This window comes from Hyla sarda, chromosome 1, assembly GCF_029499605.1.
Source record: "Hyla sarda isolate aHylSar1 chromosome 1, aHylSar1.hap1, whole genome shotgun sequence".
NCBI lineage: Eukaryota > Metazoa > Chordata > Amphibia > Anura > Hylidae > Hyla > Hyla sarda.
In genome coordinates, this window is record NC_079189.1 from 19,649,590 (window position 1) to 19,666,882 (window position 17,293).

The 17,293-nt window shown below is 43.3% G+C and overlaps 1 protein-coding gene across 1 annotated transcript in view; it reads left to right on the forward strand.

The window, feature by feature from the left end:
- The window catches only part of LOC130360139 (vomeronasal type-2 receptor 26-like), a 52,299-nt gene that overhangs the window by 18,604 nt on the left and 16,402 nt on the right, over window positions 1-17,293 (forward strand). The window contains exon 3 of the mRNA XM_056563069.1: window positions 16,221-17,105. Within this exon, the coding sequence (XP_056419044.1) occupies window positions 16,221-17,105 (885 nt within the window). The remainder of the gene's footprint in view (window positions 1-16,220; window positions 17,106-17,293) is intronic.

Genomic DNA, 17,293 nt, shown 5'->3' on the forward strand with positions numbered 1-17,293 from the left:
TTTGTGTTAGTGTAGTGTAGTGTTTTTAGGGTACATATACACTGGCGGAGGTTTACAGCGAGTTCCCTGCTAGGAGCTTACGCTGCGGCGAAAAATTTGCCTCAGCTCAAACTTGAAGCAGAAAACTTACTATAAGCCTGCCCGTGTAAATGTACCCTGTACATTCACATGGGGGGGCAAACCTCCAGCTGTTTCAAAACTACAACTCCCAGCATGTACTGATAGACCGTGCATCCTGGAAGTTGTACTTTTGCAACAGCTGGAGGCACACTGGTTGGAAAACCTTCAGTTAGGTTCTGTTATCTAACTCAATATTTTCCAACCAGTGTGCCTCCAGCTGTTTCAAAACTTCAACTCTGATCAATACATGCTGGGAGTTGCAGTTTGGAACATCTGGAGAGCTACAGTATAGAGACCACTGCAAACTGTGGCCCTCCAGATGCTGCAAAACTACAAATCTCAGCATGCCCGAACAGCAAACAGTTGTCTGGGCATGCTAGGAGTTGTAGTTTTGCAAGATCTGGAGGGCTATAGTTCAGAGACTACCATATAGTGTTCTCAAACTGTAGCCCTCCAGCTGTTGCAAAGCTACAACTCCCAGCATGCCCAAACAGCTGTCTGGGCATGCTGGGAGTTGTAGTTTTGCAACATCTGGAGTGCTACAGTATAGAGACCACTATACAGTGGTCTCTGACTGCAGCCCTCCAGATGTTGCTGGGCAACTTACCGGCTTCGCTGCATGACATCGCCGCCCGCCGATCTCCGACGCTGATCGTCGCCCCCATCCTCCGCAGATCGGTAAGTGGACTCCGGCGCCGGTCCTCCCCTGTCATTTCCCCGTTCTGCCCCGCCTATTGTGGGTGGGCAGAACGGGGAAAACAAAAGTTAACCCCCCCCGCCCGATCTGCTATTGGTGGTCGCGTCTAGACCACCAATAGCAGGGATAGGAGGGGTTGCACCCCTGCCACCTCACTCCTATCTCTTCTGATGAACCCCCTGGGCATTTGCGTGGGGTGCCTGCTGATATCAGCTGTCACCCCGGTCCGGTCCCCGCCCGGCGCGCGGCGGGGACCGAAATTCCCACAGGCGTACAGGTACGCCCTTGGTCTTTAAGTACCAGGGAGCAAAGGCGTACCTGTACGCCCTTGGTCCTTAAGGGGTTAAGAGCAGACAGGATGTGACAGGTCAGAGCATAAGTTAGGGAACAATTCAAATAGGTAGGTACACTGACGGCTCTACTTCTCCACACACCTGCGCCCGGACCAGCCAGCAACATGCTTGGCAACATGGATACAATGGAAAAAGGCAAATGGTCCGGGAACTCTTTATAAGATCGATAAATTCCCATCTGACGTGTTTCAGATCATACAAGATCCTTAGTCATGGCATTACAAATGACTTAGGAACACAGTTATAGCAGTATTATCGGTCACATGACACATGACATCTCAAGCTAAATTTACATAGACACATATAAAGTCTGGTGACTGGATTTGAGTTAACAAAAAAAAAGGTGACATGCTGGAATGAAAACCAAGGAAACAAAAAAGGGGGCCCCACATATGTATACGCTACAGCAGAAAGAAAAAGGCCACAAGAATTATTATAAGAATTATATATGGTGATATCAATATGTGCATATTAGATCATGTGAGATTAAAACCTTTAGGTTCTCTAGTCTCTAAGACAAAAATCCAATAAGACTCTCTATTAAAGAGTTTCCGTTTTAGATCACCACCTCTAACTTTATTAAATACTCTCGCTAAAGCGTTTAATACTGTCCCTCATAGACGTCTGACAGGTAAGTTAAGGTCTTTGGGTTTGGAAATTTTAGTTTGTAACTGGATTGAACACTGGCTCATGGATCGTACCCAGAGAGTGGTGGTCAATGATTCGTACTCTGATTGGTCCCCGGTTATTAGTGATGTACCAGTCCATACAAGGGACGCTGTGGAGCTGGAAAGGGTGCAGAGACGCGCGACTAAACTAATATGGGGCATGGAACATCTTAGTTATGAGGAGCGATTAAAGGAGTTACAATTGTTTAGTCTTGAGAAGAGACGTTTAAGGGGGATATGATAAATGTATATTAATGGCCCAAAAGGTCTGACTGGCAGACACAAGGCATCAAATATCTTGGAACGTTTCTCACCCACTCTCTCTCCCTCTTATACAAACATAACTTTGTTCCCCTTCTTGACTCTATACAAAATGAGACATCACACCTTACTAAATCCGATATATCATAGACAGGGAGAATTGCTTCGTTTAAAATGCTTCAACTCCCGAAATTTTTGTACCTCTTTTGCACCCTACCGATTCAACTTCCAGACTCCTTTTTCCACCAAGCACACAGTTTGCTGACTAATTTTGTTTGGGCTAGCCACAAACCTAGAGTAGCTCGATGCATACTCTCCAGGGCTAAGAATATGGGGGGGCTGGCCCTGCCTGACCTGAAGTGTTACTATTTGTCAACTATGGTGTCTACAATGAAGGGTTGGTTTCGCTTAACGGACACTACCCCGTGGATCCAAATAGAATGCACTATGGCCAAGCCATTTTCGCTACCAAATCTTTTGCTGCTGCCCTTTTGGCAGCTACCTATACCTAGAGATTTGGGTCCGGTGGTGTCAGCCTCAGTAAATGCATGGATAAAATTTCACCGGTTAGCGGGGGCCACCACGCCACTTTTAAAACATACATACCTTTGACCTTCCTACAAGCATTAATTCCAGACACTGATTTTACCCCTTGGACTCAACGGGGAATCTCTACCCTAAATGACCTGTTGGACTCCACCAACTGTGCCATCTTGTCAGCACTCTATATCCCTCAGACCTACACAGGGACCCCATAGCCTATGTCCAGATGTCTAGTGAGATGAAGGGCCTTAGGATCCTATATAATATCCTACAACATGCGGCACAATTTCACAAAACTCACCCTCTACGTTGCTGGGAAAGGGATCTTGACATGAATTTCACTGCTGAAGAATGGATAGCTGCTTTCACAGCAACTAACAAATACCTCAAATGCACTTCCCATATAGAGACAGTAACCAAAACCACTCTGAGATGGTACTTTACACCTGACCGACTTGCTCTCATCTACCCTACAGTATCGAATCAGTGTTGGCGAGGTTGTGGTTATAGGGGTACATTGCTACACACTTTGTGGAGTTGCCGTTTACTCCTTCCATAGTGGTCTAAATGCAAGCATATCTTTAGTGAGGTTATGCCTAATTTCGGCTTATGGTCTCCGCAATTTGTACTCCTCCTACTAGGAATAGAGCGGCTCCCGCAGATATATAGAGGTTTAGCATGTGCAATGTGCGCGGTAATGAAGACCACAATAGTGAGGCAATGGAAAACTACCAATACTCCTGACACCCTAGATGCTATAGCTGCGATAAACCTTACTTGCTCATTTGAAAAGATTATATCACTGGGAAACAGCACTCATCAGACATTCCTGAACAAATGGACACTGTGGCTTAATTCGAAGTATAATAAAACACCAACGTAACTCATTCTCCTACGGAGACTGCTATTGACACTACTCTCTACCCCCCCTATATCCTTCCTTCTTTACCCATCCACACCATGCCCTTCCCTCACAACAATCCCATTGGCTGTATGTCAAGGCCGGAACGAGTACATAGGCACAGGCAAGGGAATTGACTTTGTTAACTTTACCTAGTCTATGCATGAGATATTTTATATCTTTCCAAACAATTATGGACAACATTTGTTTACTGTTCTTTGTTTACTGTTGTTATACTAATATGTAATACTGTGTTTCCCGAGTGATACTCGGTTTGTATTTGAAAATATAATAAAAACAAATCTTGAAAAAAAATAAAAATAAAAAAGAGGACAATTTTAAACATGCAAATATTCATATAAATAGTTATAATGTTTTGAAAAAGCAAAACAAAATCAAACCTTTCTAAGGCCTCTTTCACACTGCCACAAGCGCCATCAGGCATTTTTTTTTTTGTGCCTTAATACACTTTATTTTTGACAGGGCTCAGAAGGAAACAATGGATCCCGACAGATGTCATTCACTATTATGGGGCCTGTTGGGCAACGTTGTTTTTTGACGGGAGTAGCGGGAGGAAAAAACGTTGCATGATGTACTCTATCTCCTACTATTCTCCCCGGGTGCCCCGACGGACGTCACACTGCCGTGTCACAAAGGCAGTGTGAAAGAAGCCTAGTCAGATATCATTTCAATTGTATTGACCTGCAAAATACATGTGTAATTTTTACAGAAAAGTGCACTGGGTAGAAACGGAAGGTCCTAAAAGTTACAAAATGGCATTTTCTTACCCAATTTTGTCCCACAAAAAAATTTTTTTTTTGTTTCGTCGTAGATCTTGTGGTGAAATTATTAATGTCATTACAAAGTAAAATTGGTGGTGCAAAAAACAAGGCTTTATATGTAAGGTATAAAATTGAAAGCATTATGATTTTTAGAAGGTGAGGAGAAAAAAAACTAAAAAACCTGTGTCCAAAAGGGGTTAAAAAAATGTTAATATTTTGCACATTTTTTCAAAACTGCGATTTTAGAGCAGAAAAGTCACACAGGAGAGATGGTTTGTGAAGTAATTTAACCCCTTAAGGACTCAAAGTTTTTTATTTTTCCACGTACAGGGCGGTATGAGGGCTCATTTTTTGATCTGAAGTTTTTATCGGTATGATTTTTGTTTTGATTGGACTTTTTTATCACTTTTTATTCATTTTTTAATGGTATAAAAAGTGACCAAAATACGCTTTTTTGGACTTTGGAAATTTTTTGCGCGTACGCCATTGACTGTGCGGTTTAACCCCTTAAGGACTCAGCCCATTTTGGCCTTAAGGACTCAGACAATTTAATTTTTACGTTTTCATTTTTTCCTCCTCGCCTTCTAAAAATCATAACTCTTTTATATTTTCATCCACAGACTAGTATGAGGGCTTGTTTTTTGCGTGACCAGTTGTCCTTTGTAATGACATAACTCATTATATCATAAAATGTATGGCGCAACCAAAAAACACTATTTTGTGGGGAAATGAAAACGAAAAACGCAATTTTGCTAATTTTGGAAGGTTTTGTTTTCACGCCGTACAATTTATGGTAAAAATTACATGTGTTCTTTATTCTGAGGGTCAATACGATTAAAATGATACCCATTATTATATACTCTTATATTATTGTTGCGCTTAAAAAAAATCACAAACTTTTTAACCAAATTAGTACGTTTATAATCCCTTTATTTTAATGACCTCTAACTTTTTTATTTTTCCGTATAAGTGGCGGTATGGGGGCTCATTTTTTGCGCCATGATCTGTACTTTTTTTTGACACCACATTTGCATATAAAAAACTTTTAATACATTTTTTATAATTTTTTTTAATAAAATGTATTAAAAAAGTAGGAATTTTGGACTTTTTTTTTTTTTTTCGTTCACGCCGTTCACCGTAAGGGATCATTAACATTTTATTTTAATATTTCGGATATTTACGCACGCGGCGATACCAAATATGTCTATAAAAAATGTTTTTTACGCTTTTTGGGGGTAAAATAGGAAAAAACGGACGTTTAACTTTTTTATTAGGGGAGGGGATTTTTCACTTTTTTTTTACTTTTACATTTTGAAAAAAAATTTTTTACACTTGAATAGTCCCCATAGGGGACTATTCATAGCAATACCATGATTGCTAATACTGATCTGTTCTATGTATAGGACATAGAACAGATCAGTGTTTTCGGTGATCTCCTGCTCTGGTCTGCTCGATCACAGACCAGAGCAGGAGACGCCGGGAGCCGGACGGAGGAAGGAGAGGGGACCTCCGTCCGGCGTTCTGAATGATCGGATCCCCGCAGCAGCGCTGCGGGCGATCCGATCGTTCATTTAAATCGCGAACTGCCGCAGATGCCGGGATCTGTATTGATCCCGGCACCTGAGGGGTTAATGGCGGACGCCCGCGAGATCGCGGGCGTCAGCCATTGCCGGCGGGTCCCTGGCTGCGATCAGCAGCCGGGATCAGCCGCGCATGACACGGGCATCGCTCCGATGCCCGCGGTTATGCTTAGGACGTAAATGTACGTCCTGGTGCGTTAAGTACCACCTCACCAGGACGTACATTTACGTCCTGCGTCCTTAAGGGGTTAATTAATGATATATTTTTATAGTTCGGACATTTAAAAACGCGGCCATACCACATATGTTTATTTTTTTTTATTTTTATTTTTTTTATATTAACGTTTTATTAATTTTATTCAAAGTACAAAATTCAAGTAAAGTACAAAAACACCATCAATAAACAGGCATCGTAAGAAACGCGGTTGTCGATAGGGTACACACATATGATGCGTACCATCACTATATAAAGTCTGGTATTCAGTAACAAGACAGGATGTTGAATACATTAAAGTGAATAGTTAAAGACATGACAATTCAAACATCAATTAGTCAACTCAAGGTACATGGTCCGAGCTTCTATGCGATCAGGGTAGGTACAATCAACAACAATGTGGTTGGTGTAAGCAACATATGAGAAGAAGAGGAGATGAGGACAGAAAGAAGGAGGAAGAAGAGACAGGAAAGGGTTCCAAAGGGACAGAAGGGAATGGGAACGAGGAAGACTACTAGGTTCGTAAGAAAGAGGTTGTAAGACTTCAGAACAACATGGCAAAGCAACGAGGCATGGTGGCTATTTGTGAAAAATGGGCTGTTTAGGTAGAGGGAGCACCGGAAACCGGGCGTGCTGTAGGGCTTGGGGGACATATGTTTCCGAGTGAAAGATGCATGGATGTATAGTCCCTAGAGGATGTAAAATGTGTCCAAGGGTGCCAGACGGTGTTGTATTTGTCTATCTGATTTTTGGAGTCGGCTAGCAATTCTTCCATCCTGTGTAGATGGGAGGATTCTTGGAGCCAAGAAGTAATGGAGGGGGGAAGTTGCGATTTCCAAAGTCTTGGAATTACCATTCTGGCCACAAGCAACAGAAACAATATTAGTTTGGCCGTATGCTTGGGTATGTGAGCAGGAAGGATGGTGAGTAGGATGACTTCTGGCGTGGGGGGGAGCTGGGTCAATGTGATACGATGTATTATATCTATAACTTGAGTCCAGTATGTAGATAAGTGGGGGCAGGTCAGCCAAACATGAAGCATAGTGCCACCTACACCTCCACATCTCCAGCACGTATCTGGAACATCGGGATAGAATTTGGCGAGTAGGGATGGCACTCTGTACAATCTCGTTAGAACTTTATAGTTGATTTCTTGTGCTTTACAAGAGATGAAGGTGTGGTGGCATCGATTCAGAGCCCTGGTCCAGTCTTCCTCCGTGAGTTGATGACCTATTTCTTTTTCCCAGCCTAACCGGAATGGGAGCGGATCGGTTGTAAATTCATGTATGAGGAGAGAGTAAAGGACACTGATTTTATGGTTGATTTTATGCGAGGAAACACAGAGGTTTTCAAAGTTGGTGAGTGGACGATGAAGTGATAGCTTCCTTTTGTTAGACAGGTAAAAGTGAGTGAGTTGTGCGTATTGAAAGAGTAAGTGGGTAGTCACCTCGGTCTCCTGTAAGAGATCAGGTAGGCACTTCAACGATGTCTGAGATATTAATTTGGAAAAACAAGTGCCATCTCCCCTTTGGAAGGTGAGGAAGGGGCTCGTAGATAAGGCCGGGGGAAAAGCCGGGTTGTCAAATAATGGGGTAATGGGGCCGTCTGGGGAGAAGAGCGAAAGATGACTAAGATATGTATTGCGAGTGCGAACATTTGAGTTAAGGACAGCCGGGAGACTGGCCACAACATTAGTGGAAGAGATGTTTTGCGGGAGCCAAAGTAAGAATTTGGGGTTTTGATTCAATATAGTACCCTCAAATTGTACCCATTGTTTGTCTGTATAATGGTGAAAGCAATCTAGTAGGCGGGAGAGGACTGCAGCCAGGTAATATGAGAGGGGGTCAGGCATCGCCAAACCCCCCTCTGTTTTCCTTCTAATCAATGTGGTGCGGGCCAGTCTTGACGGTTTGTGCATCCATACAAATCCAGAGCTGAGAGCAGAGAGTTCCTTGAAATAGGATCTGGGTATTAGGCAGGGAATACAGGAGAAAAGATATAAGAGACGAGGTAGCATATTCATTTTCAGGATATTTACCCTCCCCAGCCAAGAAAAGTCTCTCCGCTCCCATCTGGACAAGTCGGATTTGAGAGAGTGTAAGAGTGGTGGAAAGTTGATGCAAAAGGTTTCAGACGGGTCAGCGGGAACATGGACACCTAAGTATTTAATTGATTTAGCCTGCCATCGGAAGGGATAACATTCCTGTAACTGTTGTAGGGTGTGGGCAGGGAGTGTGATGTTTAAAGCTTCACATTTGGAAGTATTGAGTTTGTAATTGCTATAGTTAGAGAACTGGCGTATTGTGGACAATAGGGAAGGTAAGGTAGTTAAAGGGGAGGAAAGAAACAACAGCAGATCATCGGCGAAGGCCGAACATTTGTAATGGCCCGGGGGGACATTCAGACCCTTAATGTCCTCATTATTGCGAATGGCAACCAGAAGATGTTCCATACACAGGACATATAATAAAGGGGATAACGGGCATCCCTGCCGGGTGCCATTACAAATATTGAATGGGGTCGACAATTGGCCATTTATTCTTATCTGAGCCTGTGGGTGGAAATATAATGCCTGTATACGGGCCAGCATACGGGAACCTATACCAATTTGAGCCAGCGACGCATATAAGAAGTCCCAGTCCACCCGGTCAAAAGCCTTTTCCGCATCTAACGACAGCAGAAATAGAGGGACTTTATTTTGTCTAGCATAAGAAACTACAGAAAAGGTCCGGAGTGTATTATCCCTCGCCTCTCTTCCGCTCATATGTTTATTTTTATTTACACTGTTTTATTTTTTTTATGGGAAAAGGGGGGTGATTCAAACTTTTATTAGGGAAGGGGTTAAATGACCTTTATTAACTCCATAGGGACCTATAACACTGCACACACTGATCTCCTACGCTGATCACTGGCGTGTATTAACACGCCTGTGATCAGCGTTATCGGCGCTTGACTGCTCCTGCCTGGATCTCAGGCACGGAGCAGTCATCCGTCGATCGGACACCGAGGAGGCAGGTAAGGGCCCTCCCGGTGTCCTGTAAGCTGTTCGGGACGCCGCGATTTCACCGCGGCGATCCCGAACAGCCCGACTGACTAGCCGGGATACTTTCACTTTCGCTTTAGAAGCGGCGGTCAGCTATGTGTGGTATTAGCCGTGGGTCCCGGCCGTTGATGAGCGCCGGGACCGACGCGATGTGATGCGGGGTCGCAGCGCGACCCAGCTTCATATCGCGGGAGCCGGCGCAGGACGTAAATATACGTCCTGCGTCGTTTAAGGGGTTATCCAGGAAAAAACTTTTTTTTATATATCAACTGGCTCCAGAAGGTTAAGCAGATTTGTAAATGACTTCTATTAAAAAATCTTAATCCTTTCAGTACTTATGAGCTGCTGAAGTCGAGTTGTTCTTTTCTGTCTAAGGGCTCTCTGATGACACCTGTCTCGGGAACTGTCCAGATTAAAAAGCAAATCCCCTTAGAAAACCTCTTCTACTCTGTGCAGTTCCCGAGACAAGCAGAGATGTCAGCAGAGAGCACTGTTGCCAGACAGAAAAGAACAACTTAAAGGGGTACTCCATCACGCCTCCTCCCATAGACTTGCATTGAGGGGGTGGGGAGTGATGTCATTAGGGGGTGGGGCTATGACATCACAAGCTCCTGGCGCCGGCTCCAGCGTTCACTTCAGCAGCTGATAATTATTGGAAGGATTAAGATTTTTTAATGGAAGTAATTTACAAATCTGTAGAACATTTTGGAGCCAGTTGATATGTACCTTTTATTGATACCATACTTGCTTATATAAAACTTTTAATACTTTTTTTATAAATTTTTTTGGGAATAAAATGTTAAGAAAAAAGCAGCTATTTTGGACTTTTTTTTTTACGTTCCCGCCGTTCACCGTACGGCATAATTCACATTTTATTTTAATAGTAGGGATATTTACGCACGTGGTGATACCAAATATGTATATAAAATATTTTTGTTTACACTTTTTGGGGGTGAAATAGGGAAAATGGGACAATTTACATTTTTATTGGGGGAGGGGGTTATTCACATATTTTTTACTTTTATTTTTTACTTTTTTTACTTTTATTTTTACACTTTAATAGTCTCTATAGGGGACTATTTATAGAAATCATTTGATTGCTAATACTGTTCAGTGCTATGCATAGGACATAGCACTGATCAGTATTATCGGTGATCTTCTGCTCCGGTCTGCTCAATTGCAGACCAGAGTAGAAGACCCCAGGAGACGGCCGGAGCGAGGTGACCCCGGGAGACGGCCGCGGCAGTGCTGTGAGTGCAGTGCTCATCCATTCAAAGTACTTTGATGCTGCAGATGCAGTGATCGCGGATGTCCGCCATTATGGGCGGGTCCTTGGCTGCTATCAGCAGCCGGGACCTGCCGCGCATGACGCGAGCACCGCTCCGATGATTGCGGTTATGCATAGGACGTAAATGTACGTCCTGGTGCATTAAGTACCAGCTCACCAGGACATACATTTACGTCCTGCGTCATTAAGGGGTTAATGGTTTTTGCATATGTGTGCTAAATAAATGGTATTCAAAAGCGATTTATTGCTTTTTGCTTATGTGAGCCAAATTTATCAACCTCCTGTGATAGTATGATAAATATATCACACATAAGCAAACCCAAAAGCAAGAAAAAAATTCCTACAAAGCTCGTTTGCCAAAACAACAATAATAAATGTCACTGATTAATCTCACATGATCTAATATGCACATTTTGATATCACCATATAAAATTCTTATAATAATTCTTGTGGCCTTTTCTTTTTCTTTCTACTGTAGTGTATACATATGTGGGGCCCCCTTTTTGTTTCCTTGGTTTTCACTCTAGCATGTCCCCTTTTTTTTAATGCTAACTCCAGATCGCCAGATTTTATATGTGTCTATGTGTTTGTTAACCCCTTAAGGACGCAGCCCTTTTTCACCTTAAGGACTGAGCTCTTTTTCGCAATTCTGACCACCGTCAATTTACAAATTAATAACGCGAAAACGCTTTTACTGAATATTCTGATTCTGAGATAGTTTTTTCGTGACATATTCTACTTTATTTTGGTGGTAAATTTTCGGCGTTACTTGCATCCTTTTTTGGTGAAAAATCCCCAAATTTCATGAAAATGTTTTATTTTTCTAACTTTGAAGCTCTCTACTTGCAAGGAAAATGGATATTCACAATAAATTTTATTTTTCTTCCCAAATTCAATAGGTCCACTTTATGTTGGCATCATAAAATGGACATATTTTTGCTTTTTGAAAAAATTTGAGGGCTTCAAAGTAGAGCAGCAATTTTCAAAAATGTCATGAAAATTGCTAAATCTGAAGGGACAGATGTTACAGAACTACAACTCCCGGCATGCCTTGGCAGTCGAGGCATGCTGAGAGTTGTAGTTTGGGAACATCTGGAGGGCTACTGTTTGGGCACCACTGTAACAGTGGTCTCCAAACTGTGACCCTCCAGATGTTACAAAACTACAACTCCCAGCATGCCCAGACTGCCTTTGGCTGTCTGGACATGCTGGGAGTTGCAGTTTTGCCTTCCTAGTGGTTGCCACTGTAAAGATCATTCTACTTTCACTTTCAGTCCCCCCCCCCCACCCCCCACCGTCGATTCCCTACCTGAGCAAGGATCCAGCAGGCTCCAGTGAAGATCCCAGGTCCCCAGGCATCTTCTCCTGCAGGTACAGCCTCCATCTTCTTCCCAGATCCCCTCGACATCCAGGGGCGGGCAGAACGGGGGGTTGCCATGGCTGACTGATGGAAGGGGATAGGAGGAGATTGCAGCTCTGCGACCTCACTCCTATCCCTTAGGCTGATCGGGGCTGTTGCTGACAACTCCGATCAGCCCTATTTTCCGGGTGATCGGGTCACCAGAGACCCGATCAGCCCGGAATTGGAGAAAATCGCATGTCTGAATTGACATGCGATTTTCTCCGATCGCCGACATGGGGGGGTCTCAGGAACCCCTGGGCGATGTGCCGGAGTGCCTGCTGAATGATTTCAGCAGGCATCCGCCTCCGATCCCCAGCCGGCTAGCGGTGGGGACCGGATTTCCCACGGGCGTATGGATATGCCCTGTGTCCTTAAGGACTCGGAATGCAGGGCGTATCCATACGCCCTGTGTCCTAAAGAGGTTAAATATAACTGGAAAGCTAAAATATAACCGGTCAGACGATGGAGAGAGTGAGCTCTTTGTCCGCACGCAGGAGATGAACTGGCCGCAAACACAGACGACAAAAAATACCATCTGAGATCTCTAAAAATATCAGGTAAGGCTGCATTCACACTTTGTTTTTACATTACGGGTGCCATATCCGGCTGGGGGAGGGGCAAACCGGGTTCTCCCGTACCCCAGCCGGCCCAGCGCTGAACTCCATTTACTTTAAAGAGTCAACCGGAGTCAAACGGTAACTCCGGTCGGCTCATTTTTGACCCGTATCTGGTTTTGTGACCGGACCTAAAACCGTAGTATACTACAGTTTTAGGGACGGTCAGGAAACCGCATAACGGTAAAAAATGAGACGACCAGAGTCACCGTTTGACTCCGGTTGGTTCATTTAAGTAAATGTAGTTCAGCGCTGGATTGGCTGGGGTACAGGAGAGCCTGGTTTGCCCCTTCCCCATCCGGATTCGGCACCCGTAATGTAAAAACGAAGTATGAATGCAGCCTAAGTCTCTGTGTTGTCAATTTGTCCAGTTACACCACTACTCCTGCTCAAGAAGTTGTTTTGAATCGTGGACTTGGCTTTGTTCTTGCATGTAACTTTGACTTTGTTGATCAATACATCCTTTGCAAACTTTAAGTGTGGAGTCTGGTGATAATTCAGACAATGGTAATGAGTTTCATATTCCCAATCCATAGTTTTAACCGCTTATGTCTAGGACTCCAGCCCTGGATAAATTCCAGAAGCTAGTAGAGAAAAAGTTGGTTACTCTACATAATGAGGTGAACACTCAGAAGATGCAGTTGTCCTAAGTGAATGCAGTTGTCCTAAGTGAATGCTGGTCGGTCTCTACTCCAAGCTCAATATGGATCTGCTAAATGATAATTCCACATATAAAAAGTTGTCTAGTGACCCCACTAAAGCACTAAAAATGTCCCTCCATAAATTATTAGATAATGGCTATGCCATGGGGGAAATTGATAATAAGTGTAAAGAATATCTGTTTGTGGATAATCCCATCACGCCAGTCTTCCATTCTCTTCCCAAGTTACATAAAGGGGTGTTTCCACCCCCCTTAAGACCCATCATGGCCGGAATAGGCTCACATGGAGAGAGACTGTGAGACTGGATAGATTCATACCTACAGCCTTTGATTAAGGTTACCCCGACTTTTCTAAGAGACACTAGACACGTACTGCAAATTATGGAACAAATGGAATGGTCGGAGGACTATTCTTGGACAACATGTGATGTCACCGCACTCTACCCCTCCATACCGTGGCAAGCTAGGTCATTTGAAATGCCATGACTAAGGATGTTGCATGATCCAAAACGGGTCGGCTTTTGTTCCCTGTCTCTGATGTGATTTTATCACTCTAATAAAGAGTTCCCGATTTACACCAAGAGAAGCTGGACCATTTGCTTTTTTCCATGAGTTAGGGAATGCCCCCAGTGCACCAAATGACCTAATTTACATGTTACTATTTTTACCTATAAGGCTTTGTTCACAAAGCACAAAATATGCAGACTGTCCACCCAGAAAACATGGGCAGACAGTCCACACATTTGCATATTACGGCAGCACTCCATAGACGCCAATGCATTTCCGAGCAGAATCTGCAGAAACAATCAACAGGTTCATTATTTGTGCATGGTGCAGCATAATCCTATTAAAATCAGGATTAGGATTCTAGGCCGCAGCAGAACTTTCGAGCAGAATATTTCAGCGGAATTCTGCTTGGAAATTCTTCCGTGTGAACATGGCCTCACTTGGCCACACCGAAAAAACCCCCTTGTGATCAGGCAGTGCCAGCAGGCTTGTGTAGGTGACACAGAAACAAAGAATCGTCTTCTGCATAAAATATTCCACAAGTACAATTCAACGCATTAGCTACAGTTATACAAGCTATTCAGCCATAGTTAACTAAAGTTACTACGTGTAGGATTTTTACAATAGCGTGCTATGAACAATTTTATGGACAGTGATAAAAAAAGGCAAAGTCAGGATTTTACCTGGCCATGTCCTTGCGGGTCTCCTGTCTTCTGCCTGGAGAATGAGTGCCACATGACATGTTGCCACCACTCCTGTGATGGGCAGGGGGAGCACTACAATCAGGGGAATGTAATTCTAGGCCAACCAGAGTCTGTGTCACATGCCTCCCCATGGTGTGTATTTAAAAGGGTGTCTGTGGCCAGCATAATTGGTCTATTCAAGCCTCCACTAGCATTACCTTATACTAAGCTTTCCCTGGATCTTGACTGTTTGACTGTTCCCTGATTCTTATTTTGTCATTAGATTTGGACCTTGTTACGCCGAGCGCTCCGGGTCCCCGCTCCTCCCCGGAGCGCTCACAGCGTCCTCCTGTTTGCCGCGCCCCGGTCAGACCCGCTGACCGGGTGCGCTGCGATAATGTCCCTAGCCGGGATGCGATTCGCGATGCGGGACGAGCTCGCTCATGGTGCGCATCCTGACCCGCTTACCAGACTCGCTCCCCATCTGTGCTGTCCCGGCGTGACCGGCCACGCTCCCTAGGGCACGCGCGCGCCGGGTCTTTGCGATTTAAAGGGCCGGTGCGCCACTGATTGGCGCATGGGTTTTAATTAGTGTCTTCACCTGTGCACTTCCCTATATTACCTCACTTCCCCTTCCCTTCCTTAACGAATCTTGTTGCCATTGTGCCAGTGAAAGCGTTCCTTGTGTGTTCCTAGCCTGTGTTCCAGACCTTTTGCCGTTGCCCCTGACTACGATCCTTGCTGCCTGCCCTGACCTTCTGCTACGTCCTACCCTGCTCTTGTCTAATCCCTTGTACCGCGCCTATCTCAGCAGTCAGAGAGGTTGAGCCGTTGCGGGTGGATACGACCTGGTTGCTACCGCTGCTGCAAGACCATCCCGCTTTGCGGCGGGCTCTGGTGAAAACCAGTAGCAACTTAGAACCGGTCCAGCGACACGGTCCACGCCAATCCCTCTCTGACACAGAGGATCCACCTCCAGCCTGCCGAATCCTGACAGACCTGTTAGTCTTTTTGTTAGACCCCTGCCTTTTCTCTGTTCTGTCTCTGGTTCTGATTTTGTACTGTGTTTCTCTCCTTGGCCTGTTCTCTTGTTTTCCTGTTTAGTGCTCTGATTTTGTCTTTTATGAGTCCATTTGATATTGACCTGGCTTGTCTGACCTTTTCTATATCCTAGAGCAGTTATTATGGTGTAGGAATTATTGCCCAGTTGGGAGATGCCAATTAGGGAAGATTTTCCAAGCAAGTAGGGACAGTGCCTGGAATCAGTTCAGTGCTTCACTGTTCCCTACCTGATGTGACAGGTAATAAACACTTCACTGCTGGTTGGATACTTTTGTAACCCTTTAGGTAATAAAGCCTTATGTGGCCATAAGTGTTGAGAAGTTCTGGTGAGGTTATGAATTATATGATTAGTTGCAATGCAAAAATTATGTGATTAAGGGGCATTCCCATAAGATATGTAGACCTATGCCTACCATACCACCTTTGTTGGTAACCTCACTTTTTTATTAACTCGGTAACATAATCAGTTGATCTTGATGGACTTCAATATCAATAAACAGTGTCTCCAATTGTAAATCTGTAGGTGTTATATGGATAAATGTTTGAAACTTCCGTGCCAAATTAAACAGCTATAGGCCGCAGTATTTGTTCCTCTGCATCAATCCTGATCTACTGAAGGTCTTTTTTAACCGAAACATGCTCTAAGTATAGGATTGCAAATAATAAAAACACTTCATTTACGCATGCGAGTGCCAAATCTCTGATATATGGTTATGTGAATAAAGTCATGGAAATGTAAGGTTATCATGACGGACAATAATAAAGATAGGTCATTGTTTGATTGGAGTGAAATAATGATTTATTTAAAGCAATGTTGACATTGATGTAACTTTCTCTCTAGATCAGTTATGGAGCAACAGATCCAATGTTCAATGACAGAGTTGTGTATCCATACCTCTTCCGTACAGCACGTAGTGACCATGTCTATGTTTCTGCATTGTTAGCAGTACTGAAGCATTTCTCATGGAACTGGGTTGGGATTATCGCTACTGCTGATGACAGTGGAGAAAAAGAGAGCAAAAGTGTCTCCTCAATTCTTAATAGTCAAGGTATCTGCATAGAGTTTACTGTGAAAGCCTTCCTTGTTACAGTGGCAAATGCTGAAGACACAAAAATGATAACCATGAATAAAAAAAGCCGGGACATTATTTCACGCTCATCCGCTAAAATCATTATTATTTGTGGAACTTATTCTCTCTCTATACTGGATATTTTTGTCTTGCCTGATAATGTTCTGAATACAAAAACTTTTCTTCTGCCACCTAACTGGTTTGCGAATGGTGAAATACTTCACCATTCTTATAAAGCTGTTAACTGTTCCTTGGGCTTTGAGGTCCTTATGAATGATGATCTAGAGCAGAACAGTAGTCAAGAACTTTTGAGAGATCCTTACAATACAAACAATATGAAAGAATTTCTTTGTAACATCCATCCTTCAAATTATCCGGATGATAAATGGCTTGAAGATATTTGGATTTTTGGTTTTAGGTGCTTGTCACCAAATCATGATAAAAACAAAGCCTTTCAGGCTATATTTTGTATGAAATTGCACAAGTGTTCAGGAAAAGAGAATATCACAGTATTACCTCTCATTCTAAACAATGATGGAGCTACTGTTGCATACAATGCATTAATATCCATGGCTTATGCACTTAATGCTTTACATAAGTCTCTTGGAAGAAAAGTTTCTGCCAAGTATATGACAAAATTTTCATATAGACATAAGGTACAATACAAATAGCAGTGCTCAAATTAAAACACTAAAGAAAAAAAATTCACATAGCGTTTCCTTTGACTGCTGTCAGATGTCAGACCATTAGGAAGGGATTTATGCACTTTTTGATTTTGTGGAAAAATCATCAGCTAAACTTAAGCCTCTAGTGTTAATATATTTGCTATGTAGACAAAAGTATT